Source organism: Bos indicus x Bos taurus, chromosome 25, assembly GCF_003369695.1.
Source record: "Bos indicus x Bos taurus breed Angus x Brahman F1 hybrid chromosome 25, Bos_hybrid_MaternalHap_v2.0, whole genome shotgun sequence".
Classification (NCBI taxonomy): Eukaryota; Metazoa; Chordata; class Mammalia; order Artiodactyla; family Bovidae; genus Bos; species Bos indicus x Bos taurus.
Window position 1 is genome coordinate 41,982,212 of NC_040100.1, and position 18,257 is coordinate 42,000,468.

The window sequence follows — 18,257 nt, forward strand, 5'->3', positions numbered from 1 at the left end:
GGAGACGAGACTACTGAGCAAGTCATGCCCGGCCTGGGGCCTGTACACAAGCGCACTTCCCCCGCTCATTCCCCACAGCCCACCGAGTCAGGGCCTCTCCAAAAGGCAGTTTCTCAACTTTATTAGCCTGGAGCTCCTCCCTGCCAGCCCCACAGGCTGGTCCCCGGGCACAGTGAGCAGGACTGAGGTCAGACAGTTTCAACCCCTGGCCCCCGGCAGCCTGGAACAGCTGGGCCAAAGGGTCAGCAGGGGCAAAAGTCCAAATGCTGGCACTTCAGGTGTGGCTGGCGCCTGGCCAGGCCCAGGGTGAAGCACAGCCTGCCGCAGCTGGTGGACAGGGCGCCGTGGTCCTCTCCTGGCAGAGGGTCCAGCGTGGGGCAGGGCCAGGCCCTGCACAAGACAGCCTTCCTTCCAAAGCTGTGACTAGGAACAGCTGGTGATCCTGGCCAGGAACTGCTGTGCCCACCACTCGTCCAGGTCAATGGGCACGAAGTCTGTGGAGAAACAGAAGGCTGGGCAGTGACACACCTTCCCAGCGGACCAGCGTGAGCTGGCCACAAGCCCCTCACCCAGATCCCAGCTGTAGCAGACGCTGGGAAGAGTGGATCAGGCTCCATTCCTCACCCCACCCCCTTGGGGCTAGAACCTGGCTGAGCCAGGTCAGGCGTGGAGGGCAGGGGGCGCTCCTTGAGGGTGGGGGAGGGCTCACTCTGCAGCCTGGGGTTGGGGGTCCTCTCCACGTACTGCACAGGCCTTGGCCCGCTCTCACCGGCCGGGCCACCACCCAGCTGCTGCTCCACTTGCTGCCAGGCTGTGGGGAGAGGACAGTTAGACTGAGCCAGGCCCCTGGCACCCTCCCACCCTAGTGGCTAGCCTGGATCCCTGCCCGGAGCTGGGAACGGGAACGGGCAGCCTGCTGGACGGTCACAGGACAGACAGGCCCAGAGCCCAGGTACGTCCCAGCCCTCCAGGGACTTCAAGTTCAGGTTACAGTGGGAAGGGGACCAGTGGGCTGGGCCACTCCCTCAGACCTCAGCGCTACCTTCTGACACAAATCGGACGTTCTCCTCGTGGGCCAGTGTGTAGGGCTCCTGGGTTCCCTCGAGGGATGGGGACGTGGCAGGCGGCCGGCGGCCATTCACCCGATTGAACACGAGCCTCGGCCCTGGACTGTGGGAAGGCAAGGAGACACTCAGCCACATTCCCAGGCCAGGTGCTACCTGGCAGAGCTACCGGAGCAGTCGCAGGCCACCCCGCCCCACAGGCCAGGCCCACTCCAGGCACTTCCCTGAACCACAGGGCAGCTGTGGGCTGCAGCCGGCGGCCGAGGCCTTTCTCCTGCAGGCCTGCATCCCCAACAGCTCAGCTCACACCTACAGCCCCTGGCCCTGAGGCAGGTCTAAGTCTGCAGAGGGGCTCTGTGTCCCCAGATCTCCACAGAGCCCCATGCTCAAGGCACACAGACGGCCCCCGTGTGTCTCTCAGGAACCTCCACTGCCACCTGCCTCCCCCTCCCCACTGACGGGCCAGGCCTCCAGCAGCCCAGGTTCTGACCAGAGTAAACAGGTTTTTCGGCCCAACCCCGCCCCCAGGCACAGTTCTTGGTCACTCTCTCCCCCACAGAAGCCTCTTCATCTCAAGATGCCCCCAGGATGGAAGGAAGGACCCTAATGAGAGCAGGTGGACTTTGCCCTTCGCAGCTGCCCGGGCTCCAGAGACAGCTCCTGGTCTGGCGAGACAGTGCCAAGTGCTGAGTGGGCCATCCTGGGTGGGGAGGCTGACCGTGGCCCTGGTCCACCCCTGCAGCTTCCCGGCAGGGGCCATGCTCTTGCCCACAGGGCAGGAATGCTGAGTGAGGAGATGGCCCTGGGTGCTGGAGCCTGGCCTGGTGGGCATTCAATGTCCAGATGGCCACTGGGCCCACCCCAGCCAGCCGGGCCCAGGGCATGGATGGGCTGCCCTGGCTGGAGTCAGCTGGCCCAGCCCTGCACACATGAAGCCCAGGATAGGGCTGCGGAGGGAGCGGGGCCCACACCTACAGCAGGAGGTGGGAGCCGGGAGTCCTGGGCTGCACGTGCCACTCCGCCAGGCACTCGCGGTCCCGCCGGCCTGCTCGCCATCCTGGGCTCAGGTGCCCCACCGCCGCGCGGGGTTCCTCCTCAGTTGAGAGGGGCACTAAAATAAAGAGGAGCATCCTGAGGGGCACCAGTCCCGCCAGCTCCAGGCTGGCAGGTCAGGTGGCCACAGAAAACGTGGAGGGGCAGGGCTGCTCCCAGGCTTGAGCGATACCAACCAGAGGGCGTGGATGTCTGTCCTCAAGTGGGACAGCCCCTCGCTTGCCTGCTAACCTTACCCCTGCAAGGCCACAAACTCTAGGAAAACTCGGAGACTGAGCATCCAAGAAGGAAAAAAAGAATTGCAGTCAAGGGCTACGAACTGCCAAGTACTTAGAGGGTGCTTTCCCTGGTGGCTCAGTGGTAAAGAATCCGTCTGTAACGCAGGAGACCCAGGTTCAATCCCTGGGTCGGGAAGATCCCCTGGAGAAGTAAATGGCAACCCACTCCAGTATTCTTGCCTGGAGAGTCCAGTCCATGGGGCTCCAAGAATCAGACAGGACTTAGTGACTCAACCACCAGAGGGCCCCCTGGCTGGGGCTGAGAAGGGGCTCAGGCTGGCACCTGCCCGCCCCCTGCTGGCAGTTACGTAAGGCGGCTCCGTGGGCCCTCTGGAGGAAAGGGCACTGCTCCCCTGTGCGCCTATGGTCGAGTCCGGTGCCACCCCCATCTCCACCCTCGTGCCAGAGCCCAGGGACACGGTCCACTGGCAGGCCCTGCCCACGGCAGCAGCAGCTCTGGACTCCCTGCTCAGGGCCTGCCAACTAGGGCCTCCTCTTCATCCCCTTCACTATCCTCCAACATAGACCACCCACCCATTTTCAGCCAAGGCTCAAGAAAGAAGTGACCTGTCCAGGGTCACACATGGTGAGCGGATGGCAGCATCAGAACTGTACGCGTGTCTGAGCCCGAAGCCCACAAGGCGGTGCAGCTCCCAAGCCTCCTCCCCTGCACAATCAGCGAGTCACAGGGTCCCCTTTCCTCTTTTCCCCCGACAGCAGGTCTTACTCTCTGGCGCAGAGGGAGAGAGCTCATCAGAGGCCCAGACTCACACAGCCTGTTCACCACCATGGGCAGCGCCCAGACCCAAGCCCAGTCAGGGGCAGACGCTTGGGGCACCCGCGGTGTGTCAGGCACAGAGCGCCCCAGTGGCTCAGACTCCTTCTTCCCTGGCAAGCCTGGCCGAGGGAGGGTGGACCGGAAGTCTGGGTGGAGTAATTTTGGTGGGCCCCCCCCCCAAGAAGTTTCAGGAGCAAGGCTAGGGGTCCCCATGTGGGAGACCTGAAGGTGCTCTGGCCTCCCAGTGGGGGCTCGCCCCTGAGGCTGGGAGGGGAGCGGCTCAGGGAAGGGGTGACTTCAGAGGTTAGGGGGGACGGCACGACCAGCACAGTCTGCCTTCCTGCTGACCCCCTGCCAGACGGGGCTGCAGAGGCAGGGCGAGCACCAGCACCCCCGACCGGGACCTGGCAGGCTGCGGCCCCTTGTCTCTTCCATCTCTCCCAGCATCTGGACCCTGCACACACCGCATGCTTCCTCCCCCACTCCCCGGCAAAGGTGCATGGAGAAAGCACAAGCTTCTCCAGGTAAGAGAGTGGGAGCTTCCTGCCTGGGTGTCAGGGCGGGGGGCGCAGGGCGGCCGACGACCAGGGCTGACGTCACAAGGCAGGGTCACAGCGCAGTGGGCCCTGGGACGCGCCCCCACGGCCGCACGCACCCCTCTCCCTGGAGGCGCTTGTGGTCCTCACAGGACCAGTCTCAGAGTGTCAACATGCTCCCAGCAGGAGGCTGCCCGAAAGGGCCTCAGCCTAGAAGGGTCTCACAGGCTACCCCCACCTGTGGCATCTCAGGCCGGCACTGAGGGGGAGGGCAGGTTGAGGGCGCGCAGCAACACAGCCCCCAGCTCTTACCAATCTGGAGGCCGTCTGTCCTCAACTAGAGAAGAAATCCCAAGCCCTGTCAGTGTCCCCCCACCCACCCACAGCCTGCAGGAGCCTCAGGCCTGTGTGGCCTGGACCAAGCCCTGGGCCCTGAGCCTGCAGAGAATAAGTAAGAAGTAAGACCAGAGAACAGACTCGAGCCAAAAAGTTACAGTTTCAGTCCCAGAGATGGAGGCGCTGACCTCCTGGGCACAGTGACTTGGAGACCACAGTGGTTGAACTGAGGCTCCCAGAAAAACTGCTGGTCAGGAAAAGCAGAAAAGCACCGGTGGGGGCTAGGGGAGAAGGCGGAGGAGAGCAGCGGCCTGGCAGGGCCCGAGGGAACCACGTGCACCTCTCCCCCGCTGCTCGGCCAGCACGGGGCTGGCAGCCTCCGGCGGCGGCCGCTCCCGCCCTCCAGGGCGATTCCGCGGTAGCTCCTCTCAAAGCGTGGCCTCCGCCGCCCAAGGTCGGCCCGGGCACCTGACTCAGCCGCCTGGAGCCCCTAAGATCCAGGAGCGGGTCGGCTTCCTCCCGACTCTGGGTGCGTGGGGCCCCAGGGCTCGGAGGAGTGTCACGCACCCCCGGCCCGGTTCCCTCCGACCCAGCCAGGTGCCAGGTGAGGCGGAAGCGCGGAGTTGCGGTCGCGAGCCTCAGGCGGGCCGGGTCGGCGGGCTCCGCCCCCTCCGCGCCCGCCGGGAGCATGTGGCCCGGGCTCCGCTAACCTTTCCCCAAGGTCACCCTCGCGGCCCCGCGAAGGCCGGCGGGGGAGGGGAGAGGAGGGCCGTGCGTCTCACCTCGACAGAGGCCAGGGGCCCGGCGGCTGTGCCCGCTGGTGCTGCGGGGTCGGCGCGGAATGCCGGCATTTCAGGAGCTCGCCGAGCCTGCTCTCCACCTGCTGCTGCGTGGGACCTGTGGGCACCGGGAGCGCGCGTCAGCCGCCGGCGCCGCGCCGGGGGCGGGCAGCGTATGCGGACCCCCGCCCGTCCCCTCCCTGCCTTGCCCGCCCCCGCCGCGCACCTGTGCGCCGTTGCGCGACCAGCTTGCTGGGTCCCTTGGTGATGGTGTACATGGTGCGGAGGGGCCGCAGCGCGCCCGCGCCCTCCGCGCCCTCCCCGCCCGCCGGCCCGCGGCCAGACCTCGCGCCCTCCGCCCGGCTGGCACTCTGCTGGCGGCGAGGGCGCGGCCCCTTTAACAGGCGGCCGGCGCCGCGGGGAGGGGGCGGGCCCGCCGCACACCCCCGGACCTTAAAGGGCCCGCGCCGAGGCTCGTGGCAGGGGTGGTGCTTGAGCCTTGGGGAAACTGGCGGGACCCCCTGGCGAGGTCTGAAGGCGGAGTTTAAGCAAGTTTCTCAGGGCCCGGGCCGCCGTCCGCCACTGGAGGAGGCTCGGGGGGCCACGGGCACCCAGACGTGGCGAGGCTCTGGCTCAGGCCCTCGTGGGGTCGGCGGTGGTGTCCCAGGAGCCGAGGAATTGACAGGTGCTGGGAATGATCTGTGTGGACTCTGGAAGCAAGGGTGTCCCCACGCACCGCACGTCAGAGACCCTCGGCCAAGGTGCCTGGGCCAGTGCTGCGGTTCACTCACACGCGACTGAGGGGTGTCAAAGATGAGAACAGCGGGTCGGCCCCCGGGTTTGGGCAGAGACATGACACCCTGGGAATCTCCCTTTCATCCTACGGAACAGGAGCTGGGTACCGACCGACTGCCATGTGTGCACCTGCAGACCCCAGGGAGGGGGAGGGAGGCCCTTTACCAATCCAGGAGCACCCTGGGTGCTGCGGGGTGCAGAAGGCAGGTGAAGGAGCCCAGCTCGCCTGTCATCCCGCGCAAGAGAAAGAGCACTTACTCCTCCACCCGCCGCATGCACTGGGGTCAGGACGCAAGATCTACTGCAGTGATGTGCCTCAGGAGGAACCAGATATGCCTGCAGGGGAGGGTCTGGGGGCTGGGCCCTAGCCTGCCCACAGCTCCTTCCCGAGGGTGAGGTGGAGCTGCTCCCCCTCCCACAAGGCCTGTGACCTGAGAGGGGAGAGCATGCCCAGGGAGCCAGGGCATGAGCACACCCCCCACCCGCACCCCCGGCCACGCTGGGCCCCCTTTCCACCCCTGGGGCCCATCCCCCCACCCCACCCCCACCCCCTAGCTGTGTCAAGGCCAGCATGATCCTGCGTCATCTGTGCTGACGGCCCTGGTCTCTTCAGTGGCCTCGAGCACAGTGCTAACTCAAGCTGGGGAGACTTTGAAGGGTGAGGGGCCTGGGAGTGGGGAGGGTCTCTTCCAGAAGGCACATGCTCTGGGCAGGAGGAGCCAGGCCCTGGGCTGACACAGAGCTGAGAGCTCCTCCTCTCATGGGCAACCCCTCAGGCCAACATGGAGAGGACCCTGTTGATGGGCAGGCAGGCTTGGCCTTGATGGTGGGCAAGGCTGCTAGACCCTAATATCCCAGCCCTGCCCCTGGCCCTTGTCTGACGTCAAAGGTTGGGTCCAGAGCCCTTGGAAAGACTCCAGAAGAAAGCCACAGAAGAGGAATGGTCCTGCCAGGTGAGAGGGGAGGGGGTGCAGGACAGGCTGGGGGTGGAGGGGGTGGTGAAGGAACCCAGAGGGCCCCCAAAGACACTGAGCTGGGGCAGCAGGCAGCCAGGGGGAAGAAGGCCAGCTTGTAGGGAGCAGGCAGCAAAGCCATGACACCTGTGTGCAGGAGGGCAGGGCCTATCTCCCCACCCCCACCGCCACCCAGGGGCCTTCCCAGACTCCCTGCTGCCAGAACTTAGCCTGAGCACCTGAGCCACCCTGACTTGGGGACAGAGCCAGGAGGCATGCGGAGGGCCCAGCCCGAGCCAGGAGAGTCAGGGTCTGGTCAGTCTGCGACCGTGAGCTCAGGTCGGTTCTCAGTTGGGGTAGGAAGCCTGGCCAGTCTGACCTTGCCTTGACTACACTGTCCATGACAGTGAGCAACCCGCTAAGCCCCCAGAGACAGAGTCTTGCAGCCGGCAAACATTTCCTATTGTCAGAGAGGCTGGGAACCCAGCCCAGAGTCAGTCACGGGCAGCTGAACAGGAGGCAGGAGCCTCACCCAGCAGCCAGCCACAAGCCCAGAAACGCCTGGAGCCACACAGAGAACGTGGGCGTCGTAGCAAGGAGCGACCTTTACCTTATTGACTCCAGTTAACCCTAATGAAGACATTAGGGTTTTTCTCCTCTTTGCTGTTGTTCAGTCACTGAATTGTGTCTGATTCTTTGCAACCCCATGGACTGTAGCCCACCAGGCTCCTCTGTCCCTGGGGTTCTCCAGGCAAGAATACTGGAGTGGGATGCCATGCCCTCCTCCAGGGGTTCTTCCCAACCCAGAGATAAAACCCATGTCTCCTGCATTGGCAGGTAGATTCTTTACCACTGAGCTGCTGGGGAAGCCCTTCTCTTCTGTGTGTTAGTCGTTCTGTCATGTCCAACTCTTTGTGGCCCCATGGACTATAGCCTGCCGGGCCCCTGTCCATGAAATTCTTCAGGCAAGAATATTGAGTGGGTTGCCAGTTCCTGCTCCAGACTTTCTCTTCTAAAAGGCTCTAAACGTGATACAGAAATTTCATATTAGAGGAGAAAGTTTAAGTTTTCAGCCATCCTCAGTCATTTTGCAGATCTGAAGTTCATGCCCTCACCAACCCAGACTGGAGGATGGGCTTCTGCCAACAAAGTGTGGTCAGTAGCCCCAGGAAAAGCTCTGGCAGGATGCTCCCATACCTGCCACCAAGTGTCCAGGGACTGCCCATCCCTTTTTGTTTGCTTGTTTGGCTACAGCTTGTAGGATCTTAGTTTCTTAATCGGAGATTGAGCCCGGGTCCTGGGAGTGAGAGCGCCGAGTCCTAACCACCGGACGGCCAGGGGGTTCCCAGGGCTTGCCAATCCCCACACCCAAGTACAATGAGCTGAACAGTGGCCCCTCAAAGAAACACCACCTGGAACCTCAGAAAATGACCTTGTTTAGAATAATGGTCTTTGCCGATATAATTAAAGCAAGGGATTTGAGATAAGGTCATCCCAGATTAGAAAGGGCCCTAAAATCCAGTGAAGCCTGTCCTTGGGAAAGGAGAGGGTCGTATCCTCCCATTGTGTGAAAACGGTATAAATCCTAATTATGTTGAATTGGTTCATAGTGCTTTTCAGGTCTACTCTATCCTTCTACTTGTCTATTCAGCCTATTAAATTTTAAAATTCTATTAATTTCTAAGAGTTTGATATTGAAACTCCAACTAAAAATTTTACTTTATCTACTTAAGAAAATAATTGTCATATATAGTGGAACTTTATGTAACTTTATACTTTCTAAGTATCCTGTAAATGTGTTATCATACTTTCATAACCTAAAAAAGAAAAAAAAAATTTAAATAAAGACAAAAAGGAGAGGGATATTAGGACACAGAGAGACCCAGAGGAGAGATGGCAGGGAGGTGGCCACAAGCCCGGGAGCGCCTGGAGACACAGAGAGAGAAGGAAGCTGTGCTGACTAAAGCGCTTCCGGTAGGGCCGTTGGGCAGCCGACATCTTTATTCTGGACTTCTGGCCTGCAGAACTGTGAGAAAGGAAACTGTTGTTTAGAGCCACCACACTTTGGAGTAATTTGTCACTGTAGCTCTGGAAAATCAATGTACTGAGGGAATCAGTAGTGGGCGAGCACCCTGGGTACACATTGCAGGGCTCCGGAGGGAGCTCAGCAGGTGGCAGGCACCTGGGCCTGGACCCCAGGAAGGAAGCTGGACGCCGCTGTTGGCTCTGGACATCATGAGGCAGCAGGAGTAGCCGAGAGGGCCCTTCTGGCTCCAACAGTAACCCTCAGGACACAACCTCAGGAGGTAGCACTGAGCACAGGCCCAGGCGTGGGACGTTTCCAGGGGTCCCATGTTCAGCAGCTCCTGGGGGCTTCAGAGTCTGACTTACATCCAGGACTTTATGGAAAGTGTTCGCACGTTCACACACACGCACACTCACACAGTCCCAGGTGCTCCCATGCATGCATTCACACACGCATGTGCACTCATACTGCAGCAAAGCCCACTGCTCTGCTCTGTCCACTGTCTCTGCCTCTGCCCCAGGCTCTGAGGGTGCCGAGTGTGGAGGGAGGGCAGGTGTCAGTCAGTCACACAGAATCCAGCCCAGAGGGATGAACGGCAGGCAGAGAGCAACTTGAGGTCAAGAGCTGTTAAATGGAAGACCTTGCTGGGCATGTGGGCAGCACATACAACATGAAGGCTTGCTCCCTCCTACAGACGCATCTCTGACTCTTTGGATCCCAACTGGGTATCCTGCAATCTAAGTGGATTCTAACTCCACCCACCCATTGTCCACACAGATCCACAGGCTCAGGGCTCAGTCCCACAACACAACAGGCAAGAATACTGGAGTGGGTTGCCATCCCCTTTCCAGGGGATCTTCCTGACCCAGGGATCAAATCAGTGTCTCCTGCAGCTCCTGCATTACAGGTGGATTTGTGACTGACCAGCTGTAAATCAGGGTCCTGTAACTTGCCAGAATGACTCACAGAACTCAGGGGAGCATTTTGCTTACCTTATTGGTTTGCCACAAAGGACACAACTTGGGAACAGATGCAGGAGATGCCCAGGGAAGGTGTGGGAAGTGGTGCAGAGCCCCACACTCTCCCCGGGAGCCACCCTCCCAGCCCTCCACGTTCACAAGCTGGAAGCTCCCTGACCCCCTCCATTTGGGGTTTGAGTGGAGGTCCATCACATTGGTAGGACTGGTTAATAATGGAGATTAGCTGCATCTCCAGCCCCCTATCCCAGGCAGGAGGTCAGAGGTCAGGAGTGGGGCTGGTTTCCCCTGGCAACCAGCCCCCCTGCCCCTCCTCCTGACTTGTCACCTGTCTGGTGTGAACCCAGGTGAGATTGAAAGGGGCTTGTTATGCATAACAGATGCTCCTCTCACCCCTTCCTTCAGGAAATCCCAGGGTTTTAAGAGTTCTATTCAGAAATCAGGATGCAGACCAAATATACATTTCCTTCTTTTTTTTTTTAAGTTTCTTTGGCTGCTCTGTGTCTGGGTGTTTGTTGCCGCACAGAGGATCTTTGATATTCATTGCAGCATGCAGGCTCTTTAGATGTGGCATGTGAGATCTAGTTCGTTGACCAGGGATGATGGCTCAGCGGTAAAGAATCTGCCTCCTGAGTGCAGGAGACAGGTTCAGTCCCTGGGTTAGGAAGATCCCCTGGAGGAGAGCATGGCAACCCACTCCAGTATTCTTGCCTGGAGAATCCCATGGACAGAGGAGCCTGGCCAGGCTACCGTCCATGGGGTCGCAAAGAGTTGACTCGGCGACTAACACTTTCTTTCCCATTGGGAGTGAGGAGTCTCAGCCACTGGACTATCGAAGACGTCCCTCTATTGTTTATTGTATGAGAACAGCGCAGGGCAGCCCAGGGAAGCCAGGGAGCTTTGTGCCTCTTGAGTGGGCGAGGAGGCTGAGGGGCCTGGGTGGAGAGGCCCCAACTAGCCACTGATCATCACAGGTGGGGGCAGAGATTCACACTGAGGGACACCTCTTGTCCACCTGGAGACGCAGAAAATACCCAACAAACCAGGCGTGCGTGCGTTGCTCAGTTGTGTCCCTCCCCCACTGTCCGTGGAATTTTCCAGGCAAGAATCCTGGGTTGCCATTTCCTACTCCAGGAGATCTATCCTAACTCAGGAATTGACCCCATGTCTCTTGCATCTCTTGCATTGACAATGCTGATTCTTTACCACTGGCATCACCTGGGAAGCCCCAGCAAACCAGGACTTGAGGCAAAAGTGAGTCAGGTAACAAAAGCTTATGAAATGAGAAAGTCGGCTAAGAAAAAAGTGTGGTAACACTGAATGCTAAAGGGGTTGTCTGGAGGCCGGCCCACTGAAACTTTTCTAGGGGCCTTGTATTCACATTGGCCAGCTCTACACCACCTCTTGTCCCTAAGAGGCAAGGCTGTCCTCCCCATCTGATGGCATTCATACTGTAGTCTCTGGTCCCACTCTGCATGGCCCCGAGAGAGCACCCCCAGACTAAAGCCCGGTCAGCGCCATTCGCAGAGCTTTTTGTCAGAGCGACCCTGGGTGTGTGTGTGTGTGTGTGTTGGGGCCGGGAGGCGGGGGGTGGGGGGGCTGGAGGGGGGTGGCAGGGAGCGTCTCGCGCAAGAAAAATCGCCCAGCAAAGGAGATAAGCTAGACCTGAGTGTTGAGCGCCGCCTCACGCCTGCTAAGAGGGCTCTTTCCGAGACACGGGCCCCGAGACAACCAGGGAAGAGCGGTAGAACACACAAACCGGCCCCCGACGAGACTCAGAGGTCACCGACCCCTTAACACCCGTGAACCCTGGGTTTGCACTGCTTATCGCAGGGCCACAGAGACGCCCTGAACAGTACAGGCTCGTCTCCGCAGGCAGCCCGCCCCTCCGGGGGCCGCGCCCCGTCCACCGCAGGGAGCTCCGCCCCGCTTCCCCGCCCACCACAGGGAGCTCCGCCCCGCGGCCCCGCTCAGACGAGAGCCCAGTCAAACCACGAAGGCCCTCCCATGGCCCAGTACCCACAATTTCCGGAATGCCGCGGTTGCTATGGTTTCCCCGGCGTCAGTTCGAATCCAGTCGGCCAGAAACCGCATCCCTCATCGCCGCTCCTTCCCCTGGAGTGCTGGGTGCCCGAGAGACTCGGCGGGACCACCGCCTTCCCGCTCCCCGCCCCTCAAGTCCATTGCTTCCAGCCCTGCAGCTCGCTCCGCAGCGACGCCTGCGCTCTGACGGCTCCGCCCGGGGCTGGGCGGCGGGGCTTGCGTCACAATCTCCTAAGTCTCGCGGACACACTTACTGCCAACCGCGCCGCTGGTGTAGTGGTATCATGCAAGATTCCCATTCTTGCGACCCGGGTTCGATTCCCGGGCGGCGCAGGTTAGGATATATATTTTTTTCCCTCTCAGCCCCCAAAACCCCCGAGGGATTTAATTAAAAAAAAAAAAAAAAAAGCCAGACAAGGTGAAGGAATCCATTCCAGTGCGACAAGAATGAGACAATTTCGGAGTAACAAGCACTATGAAAAAGTGCTAGGACAGCCACGGGCACCGGGGTGCTGAGCCAATGGACGCCTGTAAACTAACGACCCAAGCTTGCCTCCCGGTTCCTGTCCAGAGGTGGCGGCTCGCAGCGCGCCTCCCGGGACTGCGGTGCCTTTACGGCGCGGCGCGTGTCCTAATGGGAATTGTAGTCCGTGGAGGGGAAAGGCCAATTGCAACACGGCCAGGCCACAGCCCCCGCCCTCTCGCAGTGACTACCACTCCCGACGGGCCCCGCGGCTCCAGACTACCACTCCCGAAGGGCCCCGCGGTGCTTGACTTCCGCCCCCGACGCTTCCGACTGTGCCAAACTCGCGAAGGCGCTCTCCGCGGGGGACTGGGAAAATGCTGGTTGCGGAGGCCGCCGAGCGGAACAAGGAGCCCATCTTGCAGGTGTTGCGGCAGTACTTGGACTCGGCCCAGCGCGGCGTCCGCGTGCTGGAAGTGGCCTCGGGCTCGGGCCAGCACATAGCCCACTTCGCGCGAGCCTTTCCCCATGCGGAGTGGCAGCCGTCCGACGTGGACCAGCGCTGCCTGGACAGGTGCGGCGGGAAGGTGGGACCCTGCGGGTGAAAGTGGGCCCCGTCCCGTTGCCCTGGATCCCTCCGCTATTGTGGTTCCTCTAAGCTTCCTCCAAGCAGGATTGCAGGGGCTCAGAAAAGGCTGCACAGGCCACCCCCACCACGGGCTGTCCTCCCGCAGCATCTTGGCCACCACTCAGGCCCACGGGCTGCCCAACGTGAAGGCCCCGATGTATCTGGACGTGACCTGGGATTGGAAGCAGTGGGGCGGGATCTTGCCGCAGTCGCTGGACCTGCTGGTCTGCATCAACATGAGCCACATCAGCCCCCTGAGTTGCACCGAGGTCTGTGGGAGCGTGGGCGAGCCACCCAGGGGCCACCCACCAGCGCCATGTGGCACTCTTTTTCCTGCACTGGGAGGGAGCAGAATGCCCGATCTGCCCTGTATCAGTGATGGGGACTCAGGCCAGGGAGGTCCCAGGAAAGCTCCTCACTGCTGTCCTGCCTCCCCGCTCCGCAGGGCCTGTTCAGAGCAGCAGGACACCTGCTCAAACCCAAGGCTGTGCTCATCACCTATGGGGTGAGTGCTCCTGCCTGAGATGGGCCTCCCCAGGCAGGCGGCCTTGGCTGTCCTGGCTTTTCTGGACTGCCTTCTCGTCTTGGTATTTTCAGTTGCCTTTCCCTCCAGCTTCCTATCAGCACTGAAGCACACCCAAGCCCTCTTGCTCTCCAGCACTCCCCCGTCACTTGCCCTTGCTCAGCACTGTCCTCTGCTGTCCCCTGTCTGGGGATCATCGAGGGGTGGGTCCTTTCCATTCTGTGGGTGCCATCCTGCAAGTGTGCACAGTGCTTGGCTGCGGACGGCTGAGCCTGTGGACAGTGGGCAGAATCGTGTCTCCCGTCTCCACAGGCCTATGCCATCAATGGGAAGATTTCTCCCCAAAGTAACGTGGATTTTGACCTGACTCTCAGATGCAGGTCAGAGCTCGGAGGGTAGGGGGCTTGGCTGGGGGGCAGGTGGATCGAGTGACCCCCAGGCCATGACCCTGCCACTTCCCCTCATGCAGGAACCCCGAATGGGGGCTGCGGGACACCTCCCTTCTCAAGGACCTGGGCCAGGCCAGTGGCCTGCTCCTGGAGAGGATGGTAGGTAGAGAGGGCTGTGGTCATGGGCAGCCTCCCTGGGGACCAAGAGCAGCTTCTCCAGCCCAAGTATCTCCCCCAGGTGGACATGCCAGCCAACAACAAGTGCCTGATTTTCCGGAAACAGTAACTCCCTCTTCTGCGATGCCTGTGTCCCTGGACAAAGCCCCTGCCACCCTGGGCCAGACTGCGGGGCGTGGCCCTGCCCAGACTGGGGATTTGTGACCAGTGGCCACAGGGCTGCTGAGAACCTGAGAATAAAGTGTTTCCTGCTGCCCCACTGCTGGTATCTCCCATGTCATCTCCTGGGAGCACCCCTGCAGGGTGCCTGTGGGCTGTCTCTGTCTCTGAGGTTTCCATACTGGGCACAGGAGGGGTCTGGCCTGTGGGTCAGGACTCGCAGGCATCTTGGACTCTGCTGCTCCCCTCGGGCAGTGAGGGGATGGAGGGATAAAGGCCCCTGGAATGCTGAGGCAGGACCGAGCTGACTGCCTGGTCCTCTTGCCAGGGGGAGGTGGCATCCACCTCCCAGGCTGGTCCTCCCTCCTCATCTCAGAGCAGAGCCACGTGCGCATGCAAGGGCCAGGCCCCCAGCACCCACAGGCTGTGAGGTCCAGGACTTTTATTCAGGCAGAGGGTGGGAGTGTGGGGAGGGCGGGGCCTAGCGGGAAGCTGGGGCTGTGGGTTGGTGGGCAGGCTAGTCCTGGAAGCGGTTGAGCAGCTCGCAGGCCTTCCTCTCTAGCAGCTCAGAGATCTTCTTGACGCGCTTCTCGCTGGCGGCGCGCACATAGCTACCCGCATCCAGCATGGCTACGCCGTCGCGCACCTCGCCCATGATGACCAGCGGGCCGTCGCCGGCCGTCACGTTTGGGCAGGGACAGGCTCGGTCCACACCGATCAGCGTCACCTCCAGGTACTTGGTGCCCAGGAGCCTGAGGCCCATCTTGTCATCCTTGAGCACTTCGTCCAGCGCCACGCGTGCAATGCCGCCGCCCCCCGCCTCGGGCTCCTCCAGCACCTCGGTGAGCCGCCCCACGATGGCGAAGTCGCTGCGGCACAGGCTGAGCGCCAGCTTGCTGCGGAGCCGGCAGGCCCGGCAGGGCGGCGTGCGCGGCACCGGGCAGGCGTGCTCGCAGCTCTCGCGGCTCTCGAAGTTGTTGCCGTTGCCCTCGCAGCCACTGTACTCAAAGGGGTGGCAGTGCTGCAGCAGCGGGCTGTAGGCCCAGCGTGGCTCCCAGCCCTGGCAGGGGCCCTGTACGGCCGGCAGCGCACAGGCGTCCCCAGGGTCACGGGCGCACGCCTGCTGGCACGCCTCATAGGTCTCGAAGCCCTGGGCGCCCCCAGCACAGCTGCCCACGGGGAAGGTCATGCAGCCGCGCCGCTGCGGGTCAAAGTGCCAGAGGACCCGGCCAGACGGGGGGCCAACACAGGCCTGCGTGCTGGGCAGGCACTGGGCCGGGGCGTTGGCCGCCTCGTGGGCCCCAGCCCCGGCTGGATCCCGCTGGACCACGGACAGCGGGAAGTCAGCCCGCAGCAGCCCGGCGGCGTTGCGCGCCGTGCACGTGTAGAGGCCGGCATCCTCTGGCCGGGCGTTGTAAAGCACCAGCTGCCCGATGCTGGTGACCACCACGTTGCCATACATCTGGTCTGGCCGCATGATCAGGTTCTCCCGCTGGTCACTCTGCTTCTCCCAGGTCACGGCAGGGGGCGGGCGGCCGCTGACGTCGCAGTGGAGGCTGGCCGTGCCCCCCACATATACTGCCTGAGGGGAGGGGCTGCTGTAGAGGGCGGGCGGCACTGGGGCATCCCCGGGCGTGGGGCGGGCGGTAGTCTCGGGGGGCCTGGGGCTGCTGGGTGGCCAGCTGAGGACGTGCTTGCAGGGCACGACGCGCAGGCGCAGGCCACGCAGGCAGGCCTCAGCATCCATGTAGCAGCGGTTGTAGTAGGTGAGGCCATCCGAGGCGCAGGTGAAGCTGGGCTCCTTCTCACAGCGGTCCCGGCAGCGGCACACTGGCTGCCCATCCCAGATGTCGCAGTCAGAGCCCTGCTGTGCGCACACGAAGCCCTCACACGAGGCCGCCAGCCTGGATGCAGCCGGGCCGCCGTCAGGGAAGCGGGCGGCCACACAGCTTTGCAGCCCACACACGTTGGTACAGCACTTCTCAGTGGCCGCGCAGTCCTGGGGAGTGGGGGGCACGGCTCAGCAGGCACCTGAACGCTCCTTCCCGCCCAGCCCCAGCATGCCCAGCTTGGGCGGGGAAGGCCTGCTGCCCCTCCTTGCGTCAGTGTCCCCTCTGGAGCCGAGCAGGTTGGCTTTCCATCTGGGGGTGAGCCACAACTGCCAGCAGCCCCTCACAGGTCACCTTGCTGAACCTCACTACGCCCCCAGACAACTGGCCCCCAAAGCAGGTGGTGGTACTCCTATGGTACAGACGAGGACACGAAGGCCTGGGGAGGATGTACAGCGTCCTGAAGGCCGCAGCACTGCTGCAGGGTCGGGCCGTAAGGACACAGCACATTCAAACAGGGCCCTGGCCTCTGCCTCGTTGGGCCCGAGAACGGCTAGTTTCAGGGTGGCGGTGGGCAGGTCTGGGGACAGAAATCAAAGTCGCTCTGTCGTGTACGACTCTTTGCGGTCCCATGGACTATACCACCCGTGAATTTCTCCAGGCCTCAATGCTGCCGTGGGTAGCCATTCCCTTCTCCAGGAGATCTTCCCAACCCAGGGAATCAAACCCAGGTCTCCCACATTGCAGGCAGACTCTTTACCAGCTGAGCCACCAGGGAAGCCCATTCAATCTTCAGACACATGGAGGCAGCATCTGGGGGTGTCTATCCCCAGGGCCCCTCAACATGGAGCACAGTGCGAAGAGTGGGGAGCCCCAAGAGAAAATGACCTCCAGGATCAAGGGTGGCTGGGTCCTCTCTGCAGTGCAGGCAAGGCCTGGGGGAGGGGTGAGATCTGGGCTCCTCCAGCGCTGACCAACCAGACCATGACACCCTGGCCCCTCCAGGAGCTGGTCTCCCCCGCAGCCGGGCTGGGGGGGACTGCCTGTGCTCACCTGATCCCCGACGCACTCTCGCTCACAGGTGCTCTGCGCGTCCACCCACAGGTTGGGGCTGAGCTGGTTGGGGCACACCCCCGGGTGGCCCCCAGGGCCAGGCGGCAGGCTGGCCCCCGCAGTCAGCCCAGCCAGGAGCAACAGCAGCCGGAGTGGCCTCAGGGCCGGCATGAGGACCGCGGGACCACAAGGTGGGGGGTGTGGCCACTAGCCCCTCCTCAGACCCCGCGAGCCCCGAGCCCTGCAGGCATCCACCCTCCCAGACCTGTGATTGGTGCCCCTGCTTTCTGCCCCGGGCTCCCCTGTACCCCAAGGTTGGAGCCCACAGCGGACGCTGGCCTCAGACCGAGTAGAGCGGAGTCTGTGCATGTGGCACCGGCCCCTCCCCCGCCTGGCCCCTCTGGTCAGCTCAGGGCAGGGGGCGGGGAGACGAGGAAGGCTGGGGAGGGGCCAGCGCCCAGGAGCACAGAGACACTGGCCACGAGGGTCACCAAGGGGCGGAGAAGGGCGGCTCTGGACAGAGAGGGGAGGGGGCACTGCTGTAACCGGAGCCCCTCCTCCCTCCAGGCCCTGGGTTCAGGGATGGAAGGGCCCTGGGATCAAAGCTGCCCTGCAGGAGGGGGCAGGGCTGGCCAGCCCCTTCCCCAGAGCAGACTGCCCCCTGGGAGTCACTGTGTCCGTGCAGAGCTGCAGGGGCTCTGCATCCAGCCCAGTCACCGTGGGGTTCTGCTCCCTTCCCGGGGAGCCTCTTCCCCTGCTCCTTCCCACAGGCACAACCCGAGAGCAGGTCTTGGCGTCAAATCTAAATGCTTTCTGCTGGAGAGAGGCATTCGCAGCACAAAGATACCTGGTGGGCGGTGCCGCCTGGGCTTGCTCTGGTGACCAGTGGTTGGTGGAGGGGGGGAAGCTGATGCAGGGCAGAACTCTGCATTTAGGGCCCCCACCCCCCACCCAGGCGCCCGACCCCTGGTCCAGGGCTTTCCTCAACTGGCTTAACGGTGGGTGCCTGCAAAGGGTGGATCCTAGAGCTGTGGTCACATGAGACGTGGACACTAGACAGGCTGAGTGTTTGCTTGGACTGATTTGAATCTTAGTGGCCGTGTGTGGCCCTATGTGGGGCTATGTGGTCCTGAGAGAGACCAAGGGCATCTAGGAGCACCCTGAGAAGAGTCCTAGGAGAGCTTAACAACAGCCAGGACCCAAAGGCATTGGCCTGTCTCCTGCAGGCCCCACAACAGGGAGCCCCGCTCCTCATGGGCAGGGGCAGATCAGGGCCCAGGGGCCGGACCGCCCACTCTGAGACCAACGGGAAAACATCCTGCCACCCCATGTCTGACCTGTTGACTTGACAGGCAGGGTCCTAAGAGCCTGATCTGGTGCAACCACCACCAGGAGACACCCCAGGTGCGGAAGACTGA

At 62.2% G+C, this 18,257-nt stretch overlaps 3 protein-coding genes and 1 non-coding gene across 9 annotated transcripts; 2 read left to right on the forward strand and 2 right to left on the reverse strand.

Annotated features, from left to right (window-relative positions):
- Positions 1-104: 104 nt before the first annotated feature.
- Positions 105-5,192, reverse strand: MCRIP2 (MAPK regulated corepressor interacting protein 2). 3 transcript variants are annotated; one of them, XM_027527106.1, is made up of 6 exons: positions 5,051-5,190; positions 4,828-4,942; positions 2,040-2,195; positions 1,043-1,170; positions 710-811; positions 105-494 (listed from the first exon to the last, which is right to left on the reverse strand). In XM_027527106.1, exons 1-6 carry the CDS (start codon positions 5,100-5,102, stop codon positions 424-426), a joined length of 624 nt encoding a protein of 207 aa, XP_027382907.1. In that variant the 5' UTR covers positions 5,103-5,190; the 3' UTR covers positions 105-423. The 3 variants fall into 3 exon arrangements, with proteins under 3 accessions (XP_027382907.1, XP_027382908.1, XP_027382906.1); XM_027527107.1 differs by lacking the exon at positions 2,040-2,195 and having other exon boundaries at positions 5,051-5,192; XM_027527105.1 differs by lacking the exons at positions 4,828-4,942; positions 5,051-5,190 and adding an exon at positions 4,234-4,821 and having other exon boundaries at positions 2,040-2,175.
- A 6,688-nt stretch (positions 5,193-11,880) lies between these two features.
- TRNAG-CCC lies at positions 11,881-11,951 on the forward strand. Its single transcript has one exon. It is a non-coding gene; the product is annotated as a tRNA-Gly (tRNA).
- Positions 11,952-12,282: 331 nt separating this feature from the next.
- METTL26 (methyltransferase like 26) lies at positions 12,283-14,058 on the forward strand. Of its 4 annotated transcripts, none has more exons than XM_027527126.1 (6): positions 12,283-12,655; positions 12,816-12,978; positions 13,155-13,214; positions 13,545-13,612; positions 13,702-13,780; positions 13,860-14,058. In XM_027527126.1, exons 1-6 carry the CDS (start codon positions 12,459-12,461, stop codon positions 13,905-13,907), a joined length of 615 nt encoding a protein of 204 aa, XP_027382927.1. In that variant the 5' UTR covers positions 12,283-12,458; the 3' UTR covers positions 13,908-14,058. The 4 variants fall into 4 exon arrangements, with proteins under 4 accessions (XP_027382927.1, XP_027382929.1, XP_027382926.1 ...); XM_027527125.1 differs by having other exon boundaries at positions 12,382-12,655; positions 12,741-12,978; XM_027527127.1 differs by having other exon boundaries at positions 12,433-12,655; positions 12,755-12,978; positions 13,860-14,057.
- Positions 14,059-14,384: 326 nt separating this feature from the next.
- On the reverse strand, positions 14,385-18,247 carry WFIKKN1 (WAP, follistatin/kazal, immunoglobulin, kunitz and netrin domain containing 1). Its single transcript, XM_027528059.1, has 2 exons — positions 16,840-18,247; positions 14,385-15,956 (listed from the first exon to the last, which is right to left on the reverse strand). Exons 1-2 carry the CDS (start codon positions 17,008-17,010, stop codon positions 14,475-14,477), a joined length of 1,653 nt encoding a protein of 550 aa, XP_027383860.1. The 5' UTR covers positions 17,011-18,247; the 3' UTR covers positions 14,385-14,474.
- Positions 18,248-18,257: the final 10 nt, after the last annotated feature.